General features: G+C 33.5%; 2 protein-coding genes and 1 long non-coding RNA gene across 6 annotated transcripts; 1 reads left to right on the top strand and 2 right to left on the bottom strand.

Annotated features, from left to right (window-relative positions):
• Positions 1 to 670: 670 nt before the first annotated feature.
• LOC149727846 (TOG array regulator of axonemal microtubules protein 1-like) lies at positions 671 to 18,121 on the bottom strand. The gene is made up of 24 exons (XM_089889319.1): positions 16,064 to 18,121; positions 15,600 to 15,756; positions 15,107 to 15,190; positions 14,510 to 14,716; positions 14,152 to 14,276; positions 13,252 to 13,740; positions 12,638 to 12,768; positions 11,273 to 11,375; positions 10,648 to 10,816; positions 10,156 to 10,236; positions 9,944 to 10,075; positions 9,027 to 9,188; positions 8,831 to 8,939; positions 8,350 to 8,453; positions 7,747 to 7,949; positions 6,969 to 7,067; positions 6,322 to 6,461; positions 5,767 to 5,887; positions 4,974 to 5,138; positions 4,373 to 4,552; positions 3,716 to 3,847; positions 2,822 to 3,032; positions 2,127 to 2,213; positions 671 to 1,639 (listed from the first exon to the last, which is right to left on the bottom strand). The coding sequence occupies exons 1-24, from the start codon at positions 18,119 to 18,121 to the stop codon at positions 1,404 to 1,406; spliced, it is 5,685 nt and encodes a 1,894-aa protein (XP_089745445.1). The 3' UTR covers positions 671 to 1,403.
• Positions 18,122 to 18,623: 502 nt separating this feature from the next.
• On the bottom strand, positions 18,624 to 22,496 carry LOC149727845 (N-acetylglucosamine transporter UNC93A-like). 4 transcript variants are annotated; one of them, XM_089889321.1, is made up of 8 exons: positions 22,355 to 22,496; positions 21,897 to 22,046; positions 21,192 to 21,373; positions 20,134 to 20,508; positions 19,910 to 20,077; positions 19,387 to 19,621; positions 19,171 to 19,338; positions 18,624 to 18,813 (listed from the first exon to the last, which is right to left on the bottom strand). In XM_089889321.1, the coding sequence occupies exons 1-8, from the start codon at positions 22,494 to 22,496 to the stop codon at positions 18,776 to 18,778; spliced, it is 1,458 nt and encodes a 485-aa protein (XP_089745447.1). In that variant the 3' UTR covers positions 18,624 to 18,775. The 4 variants fall into 4 exon arrangements, with proteins under 4 accessions (XP_089745447.1, XP_089745448.1, XP_089745450.1 ...); XM_089889322.1 differs by having other exon boundaries at positions 19,501 to 19,621; XM_089889324.1 differs by having other exon boundaries at positions 20,134 to 20,346.
• LOC149727844 (uncharacterized) lies at positions 21,268 to 22,525 on the top strand. Its single transcript, XR_016386085.1, has 3 exons — positions 21,268 to 21,365; positions 21,987 to 22,098; positions 22,389 to 22,525. It is a non-coding gene; the product is annotated as an uncharacterized LOC149727844 (long non-coding RNA).
• The last annotated feature ends 222 nt before the right edge of the window (positions 22,526 to 22,747 follow it).

Below are 22,747 nucleotides of genomic sequence, written 5' to 3'. Positions count from 1 at the left end.
ATTGTCGTTTTCGTTTTAGCAACATAAAACCAAAGGTGGTGACATTTTCAAAAAATATAAACATATTTCAACAAAAATGATTTTTTATGGCTACTGAACGCGGATTATTTTTATCCAACTGTAGGCCTTCTTGGTAAAAGCCCAAACTCACGGGGAGAATTGTGCTTTTGTTCTATTCGTCTTTGTCAGGTAATCGTAGCAGGGGATCAGTGACTTGGAACGAGGGTTGTGCTACATTTAGTTTCCTTGTTGTGGTTTAAAACACAGCATACCCTCAGAAAGTTGGATTTCAGACTCTCTCACCGTTGTGTGACGCCTATTTATTTATTCGAAAGGTGTATCTGACGACCGCCTTGATGGTAAACTTTAAATCTTCATTGCTTTCAATTACCATAATCTTAGTGGAAGAGATAAATTAATATATAGTAGGGTGGGGGAAGATGGGACACCTTTAGCACATAATATCCAGGTATCCTGATCGTGTTTTAAACAATTAACAACGGTCTATGAGAGTCAGGAGAACACAATTTCATATTTCTTTGAATGTTCTTTGTTTACTACTAAATGGGACGAGAAAATAGAGTTAAAAAGTGTCCTATTTTCCCCCATCCTACTGTATGTTAAAAACATTGACTGTCCTAAATATTCAAGTTTTCGACTTAAACAAAGATAGCTTGAATCATGTTATACTTATAATTTTATACAAAGTAAAAGTCCAACAATAATCAAGTTAAAATACAAAATGCTTTACACAGTGCACAATACTGTAGAGACATCTAGTGACCAGTTGGAACGAGTACAAGTTAACACTAGGTGAGCTTGCTGAACTACAAACTTCATACACAACATTTGTGTCGAAATAAGATAAAGAATTTTGTAAAAATATAAACTTTTGTTGACATACAAGTTTGAATTGTTCAAAAAAAAAAAAATATATATATCAGATCTTAAAATTTTATAAAAAAAATTATTTTAAAGTTTGCACACCTAAAATAGGGCTGCTTAAGTTGGATTATCTAATGAATTCAGTGAAATAAAGCACTATTTATACAAATGCTAGGCCCAAGAGAGTGGATATGCTAATAAACAATTATTACCATGATGGCCACAAAGTGCATTCATGACTTAACAATTGTGCAAAATAATCGCATTCACTTTTATATGTTAAAATAACCGTCTATAATACATACATGGTAAAATAAGTGAAGAAAGTTGAACAGAAATTCGCTAAAGTCCGGTAAATCAAGTGTTTCACAGTGCTACCTGTTCACTTGTTACAGTGATTTCACCTTTTGCACAATACCAAGATAGAACTTATTATGTAATACCCCGTGCAGTGTTACAGCAGATAATGAAGTGAAATTTTTGTCAACACTGCTGCGGAAAACTTACAATGACATCACTCATGTGAGTTCACTTTTTAAACAGCCTTCTAAGTTTCTATGCAGGTTTTGTGATTCAGCGTAATCGAACAGACGAGATCCTATTATTTGCTTGAGAGCAACAGCTAGTGACTGAATCTCTCGTCGAAGTTGGACACCAGATGGTGCAGCGTTGGGAGAGAGCAGACTCCATAAAAGAGGAAGAACATGACGCTCAACGTGTTGAACTCGCTTGGGCGGAACATTTTCAAGGAGCTCTGTAATAAAACCAATTTTTGTTTAACATGTACTTAAAATAAACAAAAAAAGAACGAACAATCTAAAATGTTTAAAACTAATTTTAGACCATGTATATTGGTAGCAGTTTTATTTCAATTTAGGCGGCAAATTAAAAGTCTAAAATCCTTCCCGTGAAGCCTAACTACTAGAAATTTTGACCCCAAGTCACCAACCCCTAACTGCACTTCCCTATGTTGTTTACTTTAAATTGACAACTTTCATTTGTAAGCTACAACTAGTTTTAAAATAAAAAAGGTTGTACAGCTATATACATATCAAGGAATTTAAAATAGGGGAGTCCACAAGTCGTGCATGGAAAAGATTTATGTATAAAAATGCAACATGCTCAACAGCAGTGGACAAACTGTTTTATTTCATTTTTATATTTTATTTTTTAATTAGCCCCAACGAACCCCCCCTTTTACACCCCTGAGTATCAGTAAAAAAAACAGAAAAGGAACTTACCAACTAGCTTTGTGATAGCAACCTGACGTGGTTTACCAGAACCATACTGTGAGACGCTCGCAAACGGTTGGATCAAAGCAAGGTTGTCTGTGAAAATAATAAAGTTAAGTCAAGAAATCAACAAAACACACTTTTCTTGAATAACCATTATTCTATGAAAATGATAATCATAGATCAAACAAGAACAGTAATGAGTTAATGAGTAAATAAGAATAACTTAATACGAAAGGGGAAAAGCAATATTAACTTTTCAAACTTCAATAACTCGTCTATATTTAAGATGCATATGGCTTTAAAATATATTTGTTTTGTTGCATTGTTACTTAAAAACTGCTTTATTAGATAAGGGTATCAAACAAATCTAGTTACATAAGGTATAGATAACCATAACGAAGCAATGTAACACATTAATGGTGGTTGTTGTATGCATTTATTCGCTGCTACTGCTGTTTGTGTATATGTTCTTGAGCAAGACCCTTAACGGTAATTGCTCGAACCAAGTGGTAACTAATGGGTTGTCTAAATTGTCCATATAAAAGTTACATATAAGGCAACTCATAAGCAGACACAAGGTGAATCAAGCAGAACACCTGTGTTATAAGAACTTTTCAGTTTCCTCGCAAGGATAAAACAAGTTACATTCAATTTCACTTTGGCATAAGGTATGAAAAATTAAACTGTTAAAGTTTACCCACCGAATTTATCAACGATGACGTCCACAACAACTCTTGCTTGGTTGCTTTGCTGTTTTGAAGCGATAAGTTTCAGCACAGCAGGTACCAGCACTGGAAGTTTGTCACGAATTGTGTCACCAAGTGACGATATAAGATCTGGAAGCGATCCAAGTCCGATGCTGTTAAACTTCGTGTTTGCAGTTGTAAGCAACGTCATGTATGCATCCATTATCTAAAAACATATTAGATTGTAATATTGTATTAAAGTTGACAAAGCTACGATAATTTGTGAAATTGTTTGAAAGCAAATAGTCTTTGAAAAGTTGAAAAATATCAAATTAATTGAATATTCCCAAGCGAGAAATTATGATTTCTTTCTGCATAGACTTTTTGAAACTGGCATAATTTCTTGCGGAATTGTGTTAAGTAACCTTGTTTGGATAGCACATGCAATGTGTTTAACAGCCAAAAATAGTAAACATTGTGTATCCCTTTTTTCAATCATTTTACACAGAAATTACTTTGGCAATGATCTCCATGACTGCAATGCAATTTTGTTGCAACACAGCTGATTGGTTCACTGGGAATATTTCTACTAAGATTAAGTTCAACTCTTAATAAAAGTTTTCTTAGAAACTTTGATCAGCATTTAAAACTCTTGGGTTGTTAGACCTTACTACTAAAAACTGGGTTTTCTTTGGTTCTCTACTACAGAAGTTTTGTCTTTTGTTAATTTTTTTTATATCTCATGAGTCATGACTTACTTCGGAAATTGGACCATTTTCGCTGTTAATGTGCTTAATATTTTGGTCGTTGCAAAAAATGGCTGAAAAGCACTGAACTAAAATAGCTAAAATGTATTTACTAAATATTACATGGTTAATTTCAATTTAAATGAGAGGTACGTATAGATACCTTGATAATGTTATCTTCAACAAATGCACGATTTGAATTGATTTTTTGTATGAGTGCGTTCACAGCTTCTTTCCGATCAAGCAAAGATCCTTGACTTATTTTTGAACAAAGCTGAGAAACTTCTTCTGCTTCCTGTTTAACAAAGCAAAAACATTACCAAAGATATAATTAAAAAATAGCAATGAAAAATAAATCCTTCGTTTCGGGTATATTATAAATCTGTAAAAGGTATTCTGGCAAATGGTTGAGCATATAATGGGATATAGATTCATTTTAGTGGAATACTTGTTCTTGTTATTGGTTAGTCATTTATACACATCTGACATTTTGTTTCTCAAGTCTCACATTTACGTGTCTTATATCACTTGACTAAAATCAAACCATAATATATATTTAAGTAATTTAGAATAAATGTTCACATTTAAAATCTAAAATTAGCAATAATAAACAACTGGTTTAATCAAATGAAAACATGGAATATTTTCAAACGTGTCTTAAACAATAAACTATTGATTGTAGTTTACTGTATTAAAAAAATGGTTTTTAATTGAAAATTTAAAGTCATTTAACAATTGCTTAAGCCTATGGCCCTATGCCATGATATTAATTGAGTATAAACAGAAATGATAAAGCTAATCCACCAAATACCAAATTAACCTGTTCATTGAACATTTTTGTTCCACTGTTAGTTTTCCTCCTCAACGAAGCGCTCGTGCTGCTGTTGGAAAAATTGCTCGTTCGATCTTTAGATTGCCCACTAGATGGATGGGACCCACTTCGACGAATACTCCCGCTCAGAACTTTACGAGAACCAGCAGAACTTATTGTACCAAGGCCCTACAAAGAATGTATTTCAATTAAAACACACAAAGTAACAAATTTCATTCTAGTTAAAACAATTTGTTCTTTAATGAAAATAAAAATTGTGCAACGTTTCATAACATATATTTTATGAATTACTTTTTGTGAATTTGTAGATATATATACAGTTTGGTGGGGGGAAGATGGGACATCTTTTCATTCTATTTTTTTCGTTCCATTTGGTAGTAAACTAAGAACAATTAAAGAATTATAAAAACGTACCCTAACGACTCTCATAGACCGTTGTTATTTGTTTAAAACACGATCACGATATTTGGACATTATGCGCTAAAGGTGTCCCATCTTCCCCCACTGTACTATATCTTTATTACTTAAAATTTTATAAAGCGTTACTGTTTCAAAAAATGCTGTCATAATTAGTAAATAAATTGCTTACTCTTTGTTTAATGGTAAAAGCACATTCCTTTATTTCCTGAGCATTTTTTGGTGATAAAAATCTTTCAAGCGATTTGTCAAAATCCCCGTGATACATGAGTGCATTAATGATGTAGCGACCGTGATATCTCACGTCAGGTGATCCGTCACTCACAAACAACACAACCTAGCCAAAAAAAAATTGAAAATGAAGTTTATCATACAACATCATTAAATAATGGTTTGGCATGTGAAAAATGCCCAACTTTAAAAAACAAAGTTAATAGAATTTATTACGTTTTTTTTTTTTTATAAAGATAATACAAAATTAATACACATCGTACCTATGTGTTACAACACAGGTCTGTATTCATATGTTTACAAATAAGCTTTACATTTGCACCATTATTGTGCAAACTTTTGAATATATGGGTTTAGGCAGTTTTTCTATTTATGCGGTTATGTATGTTAAAATGGAATTAGATAATGCCTGGATAAAAATAAAATTTCACTTGTGATCAATTAAGGTTTGTAAAACACAAGAATAAATTCTAACCAGCCTCCAACCAAGTAACTTATTGGTCTATTTAACCCAAACTATTAGAAATATGCTAACTGTACGAAAAGTTAATCTGTGACATGATGTAACAACATTTAAGAATTTGGAAGCGGTATTTCTAGGCATATGATTTTGGCGCAGTGAGGGAATTACTGATTCGTGCATTAAATCTTTAAACTTTCCTTTGGATAATTTTAATGTTGTACCAGTAACAAACAAAACTGCACAGCAAATAAATTTTGGTCCGTTTACTCACCGCTTCTAATAACTTATCTGTGGTGTCTTTGATTCCACTGAGAGCTTTTCCAGGACCCATCTTATCAACCAACTCAGCACACATTTGAGCCGTCACATTTCTAACTGACTTGTTTTTGTGGCTGTGGTGGGATAATGTTAAAACAATGGTTTTGTGATTCTATTCATGTTCAACCCTTAAAAGTTGTACATTTAAACCTAAAACCACTGGCCCGTGCAATGATTAGAAGTTTAGCACATTTGGCTCTAGGTTACAGGTTTAAGACTTATCGCTGCTACCACTTGGGGCAAGACGCCTAGCTGTAATTTCTCAAACACATTGGGCACTCCTGGGTTGTCCAAATTCTAAGCCATCCAAATTCTAAGCCACACATTAAAACACAAAAATATGAAAAAAATACAAGGGTAACTTGTAAGCAGACATGGGGTGTATAAAATGGGACACATGTTTATGAAGATTGTCCTTGTCCACCATGCGAGGGTAAATAAGTTACATTCAATCGACCAACAATTGTCTTGAAATTTTTATATAATATAACAATAATGTAGTATTTACCGAAGGCCAGAGTTAAGTAGAGCATTGAGAGTTTTATTTGATGAAGCTGAATTAATCATACTACGCAAAGCTTTCATTATTTCTTCTTGAATAAAACTGTTTGCACCCCCATGTTCTTTAAGTAAAGCTTTAACGCATGTCTGCAACAAAGAAGATATGGGTAATTTTTTGATAACAAATTAAAACAATTTCATAGTTATATCTAAGCTGTGTAAATTAGATAGTTTCAAGTACATTTAGGAATAAGCACCAATAGCACTCTATAAACGCTTAGGCAGGAATTTAATTTTTTTGCCACGAATAATTTTACTTTGATTACGATGCAAGTTAACGAGAAATCACAGTGTTTTTACAAAAATATATTTGTTTCTTTTTTAACCGATTTAAATAGTAAAATAAAGGGCCTACAAGCTAAACATACTGAAAACTTTACAGTAAAGATCTGGTGCTATGAAAACGTTAAAGACACAAAATTAAGTCTAATGAGTTGTTTAATAAAGTATAGAAAAAATATGTTCGAATAAAAGAAGGACGATACCATTTAAGAAAAAATATATCTCTTTTGGTCTGTTTTGGACAATTAGTTGGACTTGGTTTTTGTTATGTTTTCGTAGTATCAGCGCCTAAACACTAGACTCATTCTTTACCTCTATATCTCCATTGACGGTTGGTCGTTTCAGGTTTTCGTAAATATCCGAAATACAAACAACACTTGCACGTGAAACTTGAGATCTCAGATTATGGACCTGACGATGACATTTATGTGAAAAGGTTAACAATATTATAAACGTATACACAGTTGGTGGCGCAGCCAGGGTGTTTCAAAGGAACTATCGAACAAATATTTTGAAAGCGACTGAAACTCTCTTTGTTATTTTTTTTCTAGCTGCGCCACTGTACACATACATTAGGCCAATGACTTCAAAGAAGCTTGATTCTTTACTAAGCTTTCTCAAAATTTAAGGATTGCAGGTTTTTTGATCTAAAATGCTTGGTAAAGTCTTTATAGGATGTTTTGCCTTTTATATGTTAAGTATTAAAACATAGGTTTAACAATACAAAATAAAACTAATTTAACATAGAAGTAGGTTTTACTCAAACACTATTAAATTAAACAAGGAATATTCTGTTATTTCTGCTACCAGGCATAACGTGAATAATCTTTTAGCTGCCCATCTGGTGTAAAAATGTACTGTATTTGTATTTCTTATACCCTGTTGAAATTTTGCCAGATTGCAGACGAAATGTCAGAAATACACCATAAATTGTAAAATAACGAAAACAGAAACTTAAACTATAAATAATGTGTTGGGTATATGGGAATATTTTAAAAACAATTTTTTACCGGCTTATCTGGTCTAAAACAGTGTATTTCCCACATTTTGTCATAAACAAGGAACTTTCAAATATTGTAAAATAACTAACATTTTTGCACAGGAGTAGCATGACATCGTGGAACTTTGAAGCGAGAACAGCCGGATGAAACTTAGCCATCCTCCTCATGATAAAGATGTTATCCGTGATTGCTTCCCAGTTCTCAGAGTCAGCGGATTCAACAACAGATATTGCATTAAGCAAACTTTGCTCCGGGTTATCCAATCTTTCATTCGCTGGTTTAATGCTCGACACTTAAAAAATGGATTTGTTTTAAAAGCATTACTGAAACAGCATTATAAAATAGATCATAATTTTGAACTTTTAGTGGGAAACGGTCAAAATTTTAATTGAATAAAACTGCTTGATAATTGATTGATGGTTAGCGATAGTCATTAGTCAACAAATATTAATCTTATATAAAAACAGCATAAAATAGGTAAGAATAAATCAAAAATTATATGCAATATAGCATAATGACTACTGTGCAGGATATGCAAGATTTGAAGGGGCATACCAACGAAAAAAACAAAATTTGTGTAATAATAGAAATTCAAAGTAATCTGAAGGTACCACCAAATTTACACAAATGACAAAACTGCTTTTGAAAAAAAGCGTTTACAACATAGATATATACATGTAAACACATCTTACCTGATGAAGTTGAACTTTTTGTGACACGTTCCTTCGTTAATCCACTAAACTTTGTTGTTCCACTGATGTTTAGATCGAATGAAGTGTTGTTATTGTGCAATATACTGTAATTAAACAAAATTATATTCTATTTTCCCCTAAACCAGTCAGAATTATCACCCAAAACGTTCACCTTTTTTGCATGGATAAAAATTCTATTTTGTCCATAAGGATTCAAACTGTTTAGTTAAAATTAATTTCATTCTGACATAGACAAAAGTTTTGATGAGACATAATGCAAAAAACAGCCACAACAACTGTTCGAACTAATAAAACAATTAATTGGTGTAATACATGCCCATAAATGTAAAACATTACTACAGAACCTAACCCATAGATAGACATTAAATTTACATTAAACATTAAATTTACATTAAAGATTTTTACAATTAAACTCCTAGTGTCTGAATACAATAACCATCTTTTAAATAAAATTGTTAACCTTTTTGTTCTCCGTTCAACAGTGGTGTCATTTTTCCTCTCAGATTCAACAACTGGTGAACCTTTGTATTCATTTTCCATCACATCAAATTGTGAATAAGAGGTGGAATCTGTGTACACAAAATTTCACAATTTAGTTATGGTGACTTTCACATACCACTATAGAACTAAACAACAGGAATATAAAATAAAATTACCATTTCGAGCGGATGAGGTTGATTTTTCCTTTTTCTCTAGTTGTCTTTGACGGAGTGAAGCAGATAAAGAAAAGTCTGATATTCCCATGTTCATTGCTTCTTGTTGATTATTTTCTTCAGATGAAACACTTGGATTTCGCACCGCACGGCCAAATATTCCTCCTACAATAATCAACACATAAAAAATTATTTCTTATTATACATATCAAAAAAACGTAAGACGGTTTATGTATTCTCGATAGTCGATACTTTTTAATTATACGCAGTAAAGCAGTCAGTGTTTACGGGAGAATCCATAGAAAGTCATAAAGAGGCTTGTAGTTTCTGTAAAAAGAACGTAATGACAATAAACCAGTCTGCAGAGTATGGCAGGTGCAGGAGCGATTCTGTTTACAAACTTTTAGTGATGCACACCAAAATTTGTTCCAACCAAGCCAATTAACTAAACAAAGAAAAAAATACTGATAAATTAAGTATGATTTCCTAACGTGGCTTGAAAATGCTTTGCACACAGATTTTTGATGATAGCACACACGGATATGAAAAAACGACCGTTTTGCACAAGCAAGGTCTCGTCAGGAACTGCCATAATCTGCAGACTGAACAATTAAGTTAGACATACATTTTTGTCAGTAGTTTCAGACGCAATGAATTACTGTTACATCCTGCATGGTTACCCAGGAGTCACGCATCATGAAGATTTTTATGAAAATACATTTAAATACCAATTTTATCAGTCTTAATCATAACACACAGTCTTAGAAAGGATATTTAAGCACGTGTTAATGGTAAAAAACTTAACATCTGTTATGATGATTTTTGTTTATAAAATTGAGATTAGAATGTATTTTTTTAAAAATGCACACAAATTCTGGGACATCGTGTAAAAACAGTTGCGCTAACACTAAGGTACTAACCCATTAATCTGTTTGGATCTGAGTCATTACTTGACGAAGACCAAGCTTGGTTGTCGAACTGCGTTGGGGAGGAAGCTTCCGTGTTATCCGTGGATGCGAGGAGCGAGGAAGAAGATGGTGACATGAAGACGCCTGATCAATTTTTAAAAAATCATTCAAACATTTTTTTTTGATAGTTTTACAATACAATTAAATTACTAGTTAAGACTTACCTCTGCCTTGTACATTGAATGCATTGTTAGATCCACTAACTGACACCATAGATGCCATGCCAAGGGGTGAGGTTGGCCCCGCTGCATTATTAAAATGGTTTGTATTTTTATTAAATACATATTATTATTGAGAAGAAAACAAAAAAGCAGAATTGTAAATCTAAACAACAAAGGAAAAAGTGTAATGAATACTAGCATGGATAAATCACTTTTTTTTTGCAGATTAAAGTCAACTTTATATTTTAGATACTTATTTATTAGAACATGTTACAGGTTGATACTAATTTTTGAAATGTTTATTTTAACATAAGAATGCAACAAATCGTTTAATGTATATAGTCCTTTTTAAATGCGATTTATATAATACATATAATGTGAGCTTCTTTTTAACTGTTTTGGAAAAAAAACTCTCAGACACTTGGTGTACAATGGTTTTTATTTACTTAGTAATAAAAAACAATAATTTATTTTCTATTGTGAAATTTTGTTTACCTCTATGAGATCTACGCCGGTCACGAGCTGATGGACCAGTTAAAGAATTTTTACTTGATGAAGGAGTTGTAGCCGTTGGGGTTGTGGCAGGAGAGCTTGACGAGTTACTCCCATGAGCATGTTGTTGATAACCAAGTTTCACACCAACAACTGACACAGTGGAATCCACCTGTCAAACACACAACATACTAACATTGATAATATTGTGTTTAATAATTGATGCTGCACAACTCTTTATAATTTAATAATATATAAAACACAGGCGCTGTGTCACAGCAGTTGAAGTTTCTACCTCAAACCTAGTATGGATATAAGGCCTGTCACTGCTACCATTGTGGGTGTTAGTGTCCTTGAACAAGAAATGACAATTGCTCCAACACAATGCTCACTTATCGGTTGATTAAGTTATCAGCCACTGAACCACACAAACAAAAAATACCAAGAAAGTTAGATACGTGGTAACATTTAAGCGGCCACAAGGTGTATGAAACATAACATCTGTGCAATAACAACTCGCTTTTCCACCACATGCGAATAACACAAGTTACATTTATTTATATAAATAATTAAATGAAATACAATCATTGCTATCCATGCATGACATTAAACGTGATGATGATTTTACCTTTTTAGGGTCAAAAGTTACTCCCATATTAGGGTTATATTGAAATGGAGGTGGTTCACTTTTCACAGATACCGTCTCCATGTAGTCGTTTGACGTCAAAGAACTAAAACACAAAAGAATGGCTAAAAATTTATACTACAATATTTGTTTTAACAGTAAAGTTAAAGAGTTCAAGAAAAATCAGGTCTGTCTGCTATAGTTGCTCTCTGGTAAAAAATAAAACATATATATATATAATTATATATATATATATATATATAATAGGTTTATATTAAAAAAAATTAGTTTTTTTTGTAACCGATTTATCAACGTATTGCAGATGAGTTGTTGGTTATAATAAATATTTGCTCTTTTATATTTATACCAGAAGAATAATTTCAAAAATGTAATTATTATTATTATTGATTGCAAATTTGCAATAGCAGCAGAGTGAACTAAGCTACCAGTGGCAGTTATGTTGGAAAAGCAATTTATTTCTCAGTGATGAAATTGTTGGGAATTTGTGGCAAATATACTGGAGTGTTCTATGTCCAAGTTATTTAAGTTATTTTAATTTTATCAGTAAATATACAGACAAATTAAAAAACTGGCAACCAATACAATAATTTAAATGTTTGACCTTAAAAAAAGTGTTTATTTATTAGTTTAAGTAACATTGGCAAAACCATTGTTTAGTTTAAAATATATGCTGAAAAATTTGCAACATCAAAGTACCATAAAAAAACAAAACAAAAAGTATAATTAACAAACAGTAACCTAACTAAATAAAGGACTGGGGAGGTAGCAGCAAACACTCTCTGCCTGATTAGTGTTCTTAAATTACACAAGAAACAATAGCAAAATATTTGCTTTTGTCAAACACATCAAATACATTTCTTAAAGTGAGTGAGTGTACTGTTGGCTTAAGAAAGCCCTATATTCTGTCATTGCTACAACTTCTTTATGCTTAGACACATATATACAAAATATGGCTATTATTAATATGTTTAATGACTTAAATGAATGAGTTACATTATGTATGATTTAGAACAAAACAACCATTTAACTGTCATATATATATATATTGGATTATTAAATATGCTATGAAAATACCAATGTAGTATTCTACATACTTGCAACTCAAAATACTTAACTTTATATTTAATATGCTTATATATAAAAAATAAAGATATAGGCCATATAAAATGAATGATGCTCTGTATATACTAAGTACAATTTCCATACTACTTAAAGGAAAACCTTGTTAAAATTTATCGGGTTCACATCCAAATGAAAACTCTAGGTCTAAGAACTCTTTGCAACATAAAGTAATACTAACACATATATAAAAACAAAGGGAGAATTTAAAAAAAAACAAAATGATACCTTCTGGATAAATCTGCAAACTCGTGACTTGCAGATTCAGAAAAGTTTGTATTCTCACTATCTGTGGGTTGACTTCTCATTCTTTGACGAAGCTTATTTTGCGCACTTCGTCTAATTGCACTCAGTTGTACCTGTTTATTTATGAAATAAAAGCATTGTAAATATATTTCAAACATACTCAATGATATTGAAATGTTGCTATGTTTCAATTTTTCATTTACAATTTCCACATCGTTAAGATTGTTGGTAAACTTCATATTTTTTCTATATTTTAATTGATTTTATGCACCTATTTACTTTCGCTATAATATTAACCTTTACATCACACAGAATGTGACAGCATAGTTTATTGAAGGTGCCATTCACGTGACGTAATTCTTAAAATTGGCAGTTCGTTAAAATTATAATTTTTATTGACATGTATGACTGGTTTTAGGCATAAAAAATGTTGGTAAAACTTTTTTAAGTTTATGGTTAGGCTATTCCGATAAGAATAATCATCTAATATGTTATATATAATATATACATATAAAACAATATTCTAATTTTTTGATTTTTTTGTTTAAAGTACATAAATTAATTACAAATATAATTATATATACGTCAAAAAATACCTCTGCGACTTCCGGTTCATTTTGTTCCAACTTATCAGGTGCGGTATGCGGAACAACCTTCTGCCGATGCCGAGCTGGTGACGACTCCGAGGCCACAATCGGTCGCACATCATTTAATAACCGGATTTCTTCCCGTTTTGTCGGCTTGTTAGAATTGTTATTGCCATTAGCAAGTGGGGTACGTGTTTTGTTTGCGTCAGGGTTAGAAGGACGATAGGCTGGCTTTTCTTTGGGGTATTTAAACAACTCTTTCCCGCCACTACCATCTGGTTTATCAGGTAATACAGAAGGGGTGTATCCGCTTGGAAACGATTTGTTATGATCGTTGAAGTCAGGAAACGAAGATTGAGAAATCTTCTCAAGGCCCGAAAGATTGTTGCTCGAGCTCCAGTTTTGTTTTAAAATCGGCCGAACTTTGTCGACGGATATATTTGTGGATAACCGATCCAGTCTTGGGGAGGCTGATGAGTTCTTTAGTTTAATAGGTACCTAAGAATCATAATACAATTAGAATTATTGCAAAAAGATTGATTCTGCAAGAAGTAGATAGTATGTTTTTCAAACACTATACCAAGAGCTGTGTCAGTGAGACAACACTTATTACAGCAAAAGTAAGGCTTCAACTACTAACCTATTCTTAAGGTTAAGACCAACAAAGGTTTAACGGTTACAATCATTGCATTCAAGCGTGATGTTACAGTTTGGCAATAGTGTTAATTGCTGTGAACCTGTCTACAATTAGTTAATTCTTCACATGAAACTAACACGTTAAAAATTGCTGCAAGTTTGAGTCACTGTTGTGTGTCACAACTTTTTAACACGGTCCCACAACTTTGCATAGGTACTAAGATACATATATAATATAAAAATATATAACTTCTAAAGATGTTGATCACTTGCCATATTCTCATCGCCGGTTTTATTCTCTTTGCGAGATTCATTAACAGCCTCACGTCGTTTTGAAGCTGATCGTGCCAATGCTGGTTTTAAACGAATAGGAGAGTCTGGTAACACTGCAATACCATCTGTGGAATTAAACAAAAGGTAATAATTTATGTAAGGATCAGGTGCTAAGAAAAGGTAACAGATAAAAAACCAACAAATTCTGTATTTCTTTACACATGAATCATTCAATTCCATAGCACCAGATAAGGTCACATTCGCGAAATTCGTTATATGTAATCATTGATGTCGAATTTGTAGAATACTGGTAGTTTATTTTTCAATATTTACTAAAATTCAACAAACTTACAATTACCTGTTGAATTTAAATTATTGGTTGAATCATTTGCACCATAAGCTATCTTGGGCTGGACACGTCGGTTGGAATGTCGTGGGCCAGAATTTTCAAAAAAGGTAGTTGGACATGAAGCAGAAAGAAAGGATGCGTCTCTTACATCTGCTTTGGGGTCAGGTGAAACTGGCCCACTCGCAGCAAAGGAAGGTTTATAGGTGGAGTTTGCACCTGTAAATAAAATAAAAAGTAAAAATTATCTATGCCATTCTCGGCTCAAGTAATCTTATATTGTAACTTAAATAAATTCCGAGAATCTAAGTTTGGTGCGCATATGGCAGAAATGTGAAACACAGAAAAAGTCGAGCATATTCTGTAGGAGATATTTTACCTAAATGGCATTATCAGTCTCTTAATCAAATAGAAGATTCTAGGCCATTTAGACTAAATATATATATACATATATATCTCTTATATTAGGCTATACAATTTAGACGGATTTTTTTGTCTACTATGTATTTCGTACCACTAGGTCCTAAAACATTATGCCTGGTTTTTTACTAATATAATATTGTGATCGATAAAAATGTTATTTAGTACGCTAGCAATTGGCATACATACTTAAGCTGTGTGTGCTGGTACGACTCTGGTTGCACTTTTGAGTATGATTTTTCTTTTTCATATAAAGTTCTTGGTATGAAGGACCTTAAATACATGCCAACTTAGCATGATGCTTTTCATATGCACTTGTAAAGTTTAAGTTTTATTTTAGCCAATGCCAAAGATTTAAAATGATATAAAATTTAATACAGCATTGCAATGCTAAGCAAAATGGTATAATGTAATGAAATAATTATATATACACTACTACATACCAGACAAAATGGAAACTATTGCCAAATGAGTTGAGAAAGCTGAATTCAATAGTGCACAATTTATTTGGAGTAAATGTAGGATTTACACTCACTGTACATTATTCAATTATTGACACACTAATATGTTAATAAGTTAAAAACCACACGTACAATGGAATAATTACATAAGCATAAATACTGACAGGAGCCATAAATTAAAACTAAGTATATATAATATATATATATTTTAAAAAACCTACCACTGTTGTTCGCATTTGGTTGGTTATCAGTTTGGCCCATTCTGTTTCTTTGGCTTATTTGTGTAGAAGCTGATATAACTTGAGTTGGAATATCGGATTCAGCACCCCAGGTGTGACGGGGTTGAAATGGTGGCTGATTATCCTTGTCACGTTGTGTCTGGCAGAGTAACACCAATTGAATAATCATTACAATTATAATTTTTAAACAATACATATATATATTAAAATTATAAAAAATTTGTATAAAATTACAACCCTAACATACTTAAATATTACTGAAACTACAATGGTGCACATGCGAGTTTGTGCAAGCAATTTATTACAATCATTTATCTAGGGATGTATTGTTGACAAAAAAAACATTATCCTGCGAAGAGAAAAACATTGGACCTATATATATATTATTTATAAAGGTACAAGCAGCAGGTTAAATTCTTTCATACAAATTGTTACTAAGTAATTACTTTAACTGGAGCGCTACTAGGGTGCTTCGAACTTTCTTCATTGGGTGAAGCCCACGGAAATCTTTGTTTGCCTGCACTTAAAAATCTGCGAGTTGGAGCAGTTGTTGTTGCTGATGCTTCAGGAGATGTTGCCTCAATCGAATGCGCATAATTTCTATGCTTTTCAAGTCTACCATTTTCGGATATTGAAAATGATGATTTACGCAATGAGCTCGTCTGCAGTTTTACTTCATCTGCTGCTTTCACCCATTGAAGGTCAGCTCCTTGTGGGGAAGATATGGGGACAGTAGACGTTGAAAAATCAGGATATTCAACCAAATAATTCTCTGTTATGCGAGGCAGGTTTTTACGAAACAACCTAGCATGCATTGCCGACATAAGACCTGTAGCATTATCATTGGATAGCTCTACTTGATTGACAGCATCAGAGATTGGTCCTATGCTTGTTTCACTTCCGTGAACTTTGTGAATAACAGCAAAACATTCCAGTGTTCCTCTCCTCACATCTTTGCTGCTATCTACAAGTAAAGGAGCAACAGAAGCCGAGATCTTTTCAATATTTAATTTTCTATGATGTTTTCTTCCAAGTGAGAAATGAAGAAGTGAACTAATGATAAAGTTAATACAGTCATGTCGCACACGTGCCTGTTTGTGATGCAATAATGGAAGGAAATAGTCCAGAACAAGTTGTGGATCTGTTACCTCCATTGCATGTGTAAGGAGAAGCATACATTTTCCTTTCACTGGTAGTTTAGTTGTCCCAAACTTTTTCGAAACACTTATGCAGATACTTTTTACCGAATTCCTTATGTCAACACCCAATCTTACAATAAGACTATCAATTGCATCCAACGCACACATGCTTATTCGCTGGTTGTGGTTCTCTATCATTGGCACCAGGAGACTTACAAGAACTCTGAGATTCTCTTTTAATGGCTGAGCATCATACAGCTCTTTAATAATAGAAATTAGTTCTTTCATAGCATACACTTGCTGTGGTGGATCGTTGCTTAATATTCCGTTCATTACCGTTTCAGGTACAAATGGCAACTCAGATGACGACTTTAGAACTGGAGAACTTCCAAAACTATCCAAGTGCGTGCTACCCTGGTCCCAGGTTGTTTTGTTGAATGACATCATATCAAAGTACCCACTTTTACCAAACTTTTCCAAATCATCTTTGCTTGACAGTTTTTCTAATGCATTAGATATTGTATCTGTTTTTCTTTGGGTGCTGCGTTCTTCTTGATTATGTAAATTTTGCTGCTTTGTTTTTTTGTATTGATTTGGTTCTTGTGCTCTAAGGTAGGTTTCCTGCATAGGCTCTGGTAACCTATTGATATACCCATTGAACCTATGAGCTCCAATAAAATCCTTCACCTTGTCTAGCGTTTTTAAAAGAAGATCTTTATCAACGTAGGATTGGGTCAAGTTATTCACAAGACAACTTACAACATCAAAAAAATCTTCGTGTTCAAAATCTGGGAAAAGAAGTGTTGGAAATGTGTGGATGATCTGTTGTCTTGTTCTCGCATCTTCATGTTCAATGCCATGATTAGCAATTATACTCAATATTGGATAAACATCAACACAGTGCTTCATGTATAGATGGAGCGTTTGTATGGATTCTTTCTGAAGAGAAACATTCTGATTGCCAACATTGGTTATGATCTTCTGCAGCACACGGCCCATGCATACATCAAGATCTGACCCAAGTTGTGAAACTATCTTTGCAATTAACTTCGTGCATTGGACTCTTACATTAGTTGCTATGTCTGCTAATGCATAAGAGAATCCTTTAAACAAAGCATGCTTATCTTTAAATATGAGAATACTGTTGTTCTCATGGAATTGCTTGTCAAGATATTGCAATGCTTCTGTCCGGTGTGCTTCATCCAACAACATATTGAGCAACTCATTTTCATCGAGCTGATTTGATAAAAATGCATCCATTACATTTATTCTGGATAGTGAAGTCTCTGCTGATCTTTGTTGGTTTGAGTCAAATGTAGAAACACTTGTCCCAACAGAGTTATACTTAGCAATTTTACCAGCCATTCCATTAGAACAGTTTGGTTTATAAATTTTTCGTAAGCACTGAAATTAAAAACATTTTGTTATATTTACATATATATTTTGAACAGCAATGCTACACCAATCATACTACACGTCGTTAACGTTAACAATTATTTATTCGCAATAAAATAATATCAGATTACGTTCAACGTCAACACCCATTATACCACCAGGATACTGAACAAATAGCAACGGGATTCTCTGTGAGAAATGCATCAATATAACTTTTTCAGTGCGCCTTCTTGCGGGCAAAAAGTTTACTATAGGCATTGGGTGCACCTGTATATCTTTTTAGACACGTAAATTCATTTTTCTTGTAAATCTGTTTGGACGTATGCAGAGTCATAAAAACACCGAGTAATAGAACTGCAGCCACTGTGAGTCAAACATCGAGCAAAAGTGGTGCCTTTTACTGTGGGTTTAAACGAACTTTTTAAGTTTTGGTTGCCTTTCCGTTTGTGGGAAGGTGTGAAATATAAATGAATAAATGTAACTTGCTTTATTCTCGCGTGGCCGGAAAACGACTGTATTCAAGCAACAATATATAAACATATATATGTCATTGATTCAAGTTAAGCAATAGCTAACACGATTGTTTATCTAAATTTGATTCATTATTTTAATCCTTCTTCTCCATTACTGGTGTCTTGTTTTATAACGGACTTCACAAATTCCTGCCATTGTAAAAATACAAACAGGTTAATCCACATTTAAACTATAAACGGTCTTAAACATATGATAACTGATACAAATCTGCTATAACACACGCATAAAATATCTATGATATATTAGGATGGGGGGGTGGGGGGTGGGACACCTTTAACACATATTATCCAAGTATTCTGATCGTGTTTTAAACAACTAAAAGCAGTCTATGATGGGGGTCGTGAGGATATGGTTTAATAATTCTTTGAATGTTCTTTGTTTACTATCAAATGAGACGAGAAATAGAATGAAACGGTGTCCCAACTTCCCCCACCAAACTGTATCTTTTACAAATGTGCTAACACACATATCAAAATGTTACCCACCATAGCAAATCAGAGAAAAACACAATAAAGAAATCTGAATGTATAACTTGATATAAACACAGAGACTCGTGCTCCAACCCAACTGAATAGCGATGCCGATTGCCAAATAAAAGTTCCATATTACGTACGCCTTCTTTTGGCTTTCAGGAAACATAGTTCCATGTAAACCTATAAAGTTAGGTGTAAGTGCATAATACATAACTATAATTATCTTACTGTTGATTTGTGGTATCCATACACCCTCAACACAGCCCGAAAGAGCGGAAATGACGTAAACAAGCCAAGTGGTTGTCGGTGTAGGCACCCAAAGCAAGAGAAATATGTAAATACCAATATTGAATAATGCGACTGCCAAGAACGGTTTATTGCGGCCGTATTTGTTTGTCAATATGCCGAAGAAGTAAGACACTAGCGCATTACATGTGTATGCAACCGCGAGGCAGAGTCCAACCTGCAAATATTTCACTTTATAATGCGGAAATGTTGTGTATAAACATTCATATATAGTAGGATGGGGAAGATGGGACAACTTTTCATTCAATTTTCTCGTCTCATTTGGTATAGTGAATAAAGAACATTCAAAGGATTATAAAACCGTATCCTCACGACTCCCATGGACCGCTGTTAATTGTTTAAAACACGATCAGGATTTTGGAATATTAAGTGCTAAAGGTGTCCCATCTCCCCCCACAGTACTATACTATTATGACGACATGACGTATATGTCATACGGTCAAACCTGTGAAACATCAAGCATACAAGAAACAAAGGCTCGGGGCAGCTCTGCGAATACGTACGCTTCGTACACACCGCTGTAAATTACAAATGGTGTAATCAGCAATTGCTTTGGGTTGACTATGTGTTTCATTGTTTCCAGCAAAGTTCTTCTCATAAACTTTAGCGTTTCCTACAAAAGTTGACAACTGTCAGTGGGCATGGTATTTACACAAAAAACGTTCATACTTCCTCATTGTTGTTTGATTCTCTTCCTTCTGCATTAAATACACCCTGAGTGCCAACATGAACCGTGTCACATACACTTGACACATGGGATTCAGGTGCCAAATCTAATTCTAATGTTGGGTCAATTTTGGGCATAATAAACACCAAAATGCCAACTGCCACCAAAACAAGACCAGCCATAACTCCTATCATGGCGTAAAGTACAGATTTTGTCTGTGGAACATACTGGTTCAAATTGGCATTTGTGACGTTCGGGTTCTGGCAATCATTGGCGCCGCAAACCGATAAATCCAAGATAGATCTGTTGTTAAAGTTGCCTTCGGTGATAGTTTTTCCCGAGTAAAGAATTGCGTAACTTAATAAGTTCCCAAGTGTCTGTGTATAATATAGGAGGTATATAAAAAACAAATGTATTTTTGCGCAAGTTACTGTATAAATATATTACTGTCATATGGATATAAACACTATCCTTTTACTAGCAGGGTGGGGCAAGTTGGGACAAGAGATTATATTTTTAAATAATCTTTTACGGGTTTGATAATAAACAAAAGAAGGGTTACAGTATGAATTAATGGATGTAACTTGCTTTATCCTCACGTGGCCGGAAAACGACAGTCGTTATAACTCGTATGTTTCTGTTTCATACAAACCGCGCCAGCTTATACAAGTCACCATGTATGTTACTTTGTAAGTAATTATTTTGGGGGGGGGGTCATTTTTTTATAGTAGGGTGAGGAATCGGGACTCTACGTAAGACGTGCCTTTTAAAATCTCCTTTTATCGGTATATTCAATGGCAGACGAACAAAAACGTTACAGTATTATTCGACAGTATTCTTAAGGTAGTATACACGGCAAAGATGATAACTGTTGTTAAGTATTAAAAGTCTGTGTTAAACGACTGCAACATTTTGTCAATGGTTAAAAAATGAAAAATAGTAAGATGGTTCTTTTTAATGCTCTCTGAATCATATTAAAAGTTGCAAGTTTGAATCATCAATCCAGTATCGTAGTTCAATAAAATAGGCTAAAATATTTCGTACAGTTCGAATTTGTTACCTGGCTTATTTGGAAAGTGCAAAAGAAATATCCAGTGAATTCGGTTATAATTTCGGCGGTCGGTTTGGAGCTAAATTTGGCGAATCGTCTGGCAAAATGGGCAACATATACCATCATGGCTGGCCACATTGTAGAACTTCCCATTCCCACAAGTATTCCGGCAGGGATTAGAAGGTACGGGACTTGCAAATAATAACGTTTTTATATTGTTGTAATACCTAGTTGATACTTAAAAGAGAAAATCAGAAGAAAAAATTTTTAAACTAATATATCGATATCACTACTGTTTGCGGACCGACGGTAAATAATAAAGAGCAGCAAAAGCTCTTTCCTTCGTTGTTTTAACTAATATAGTAGGGTGGGGGGAAGACGGGGCACATTAATATCCAAATATCTTGATCGTGTTTTAAACAAATTACAACGGTCTATGAGAGCCGTGAGTGTACGGTTTTATAATTCCTTGAATGTCCTTTGTTTACTACCAAATGGGACGAGAAAATAGAATAAAAAGATGTCCTATCTTTCCCCACACTACTCTATATGTGATCAAAGGGAAAAATATGTTGAGTTAGCCATAGTCTAGCAAAGTTGAAGCCATAGTATAGCAAAAGTTGTTGAGTTAGCCATATGTATAGTAAATTTGAATGACTTAACTGCTTCGTGTTTTGTTCTGTGTAAATGTAACAAAAAATAGAAACACAATACCTGGATAGAAGTTTAATAAAATGTAAATAAAGTGAGTCATCGTAGAAAAAGTTAACATTTTTCTGATTGTAGTTTTTTTCATGGCAACAGGCACAAAGACCAATCCGAAAATCCCTGCTGTAATGTGAGCTGCCGTGGTCGACCCCGCACCTAAACAGGGTAATATCAAAACAACTTGGATAAGGACACGGTTTTATTAAATGTAAACAATGAAAGAGTGTATTATTTAGGGATATTACCTTTCCCTTCACATTTAGGAAACATTTTTATTCTATTTTCTCGTCCCAATTGGTAGTAAACAAAAAAATAAAGAATTATAAAACCGTATACTCACGACTCCCATAGACCGTTGTTGATTGTTTAAAACACGATCAGTATGTTTGGATATTATGTACTAAAGCTTCCATCTTTCCCCACTTATATACTATATACGTAATACGAAACGTAGGCCAACTTACCTACACCCCCTTTAATATTGATGCTGGTTTGCAGACATATCACAGCACCGTATCCAGAATAAGTCAAAATTACAAACGCCAAGAATGGAGTAAAAGCAATGACAACTTTCTTTCTTTTAGCGCAATTTTCAGTATCTGACATATCTGTCAATTGTGTTTGTTCTGTAGTCAATAGAGAAATAATAAAGATTACACAAAAATTAAAATGAATTTCGCGTTTTTGCAATAAAAATAAGTATAGAAAATAAAAATAGTTTTTTTTTTACTTTTCCTTTATCTGACACGAATACAAAGTAGTAGTTGATAACTTTACAAACATGATAACATACTATTTTATATACTGTTTGGTGCCTGAATCTATTTGTATATAAATGCTACAAGCCGTACCTCTAC

The sequence above is a fragment of the Ciona robusta genome, chromosome 11, assembly GCF_009617815.1.
Source record: "Ciona robusta chromosome 11, ASM961781v2".
In the NCBI taxonomy this organism is placed as follows: Eukaryota; Metazoa; Chordata; class Ascidiacea; order Phlebobranchia; family Cionidae; genus Ciona; species Ciona robusta.
This window is presented reverse-complemented; position numbering and strand designations above follow the sequence as displayed.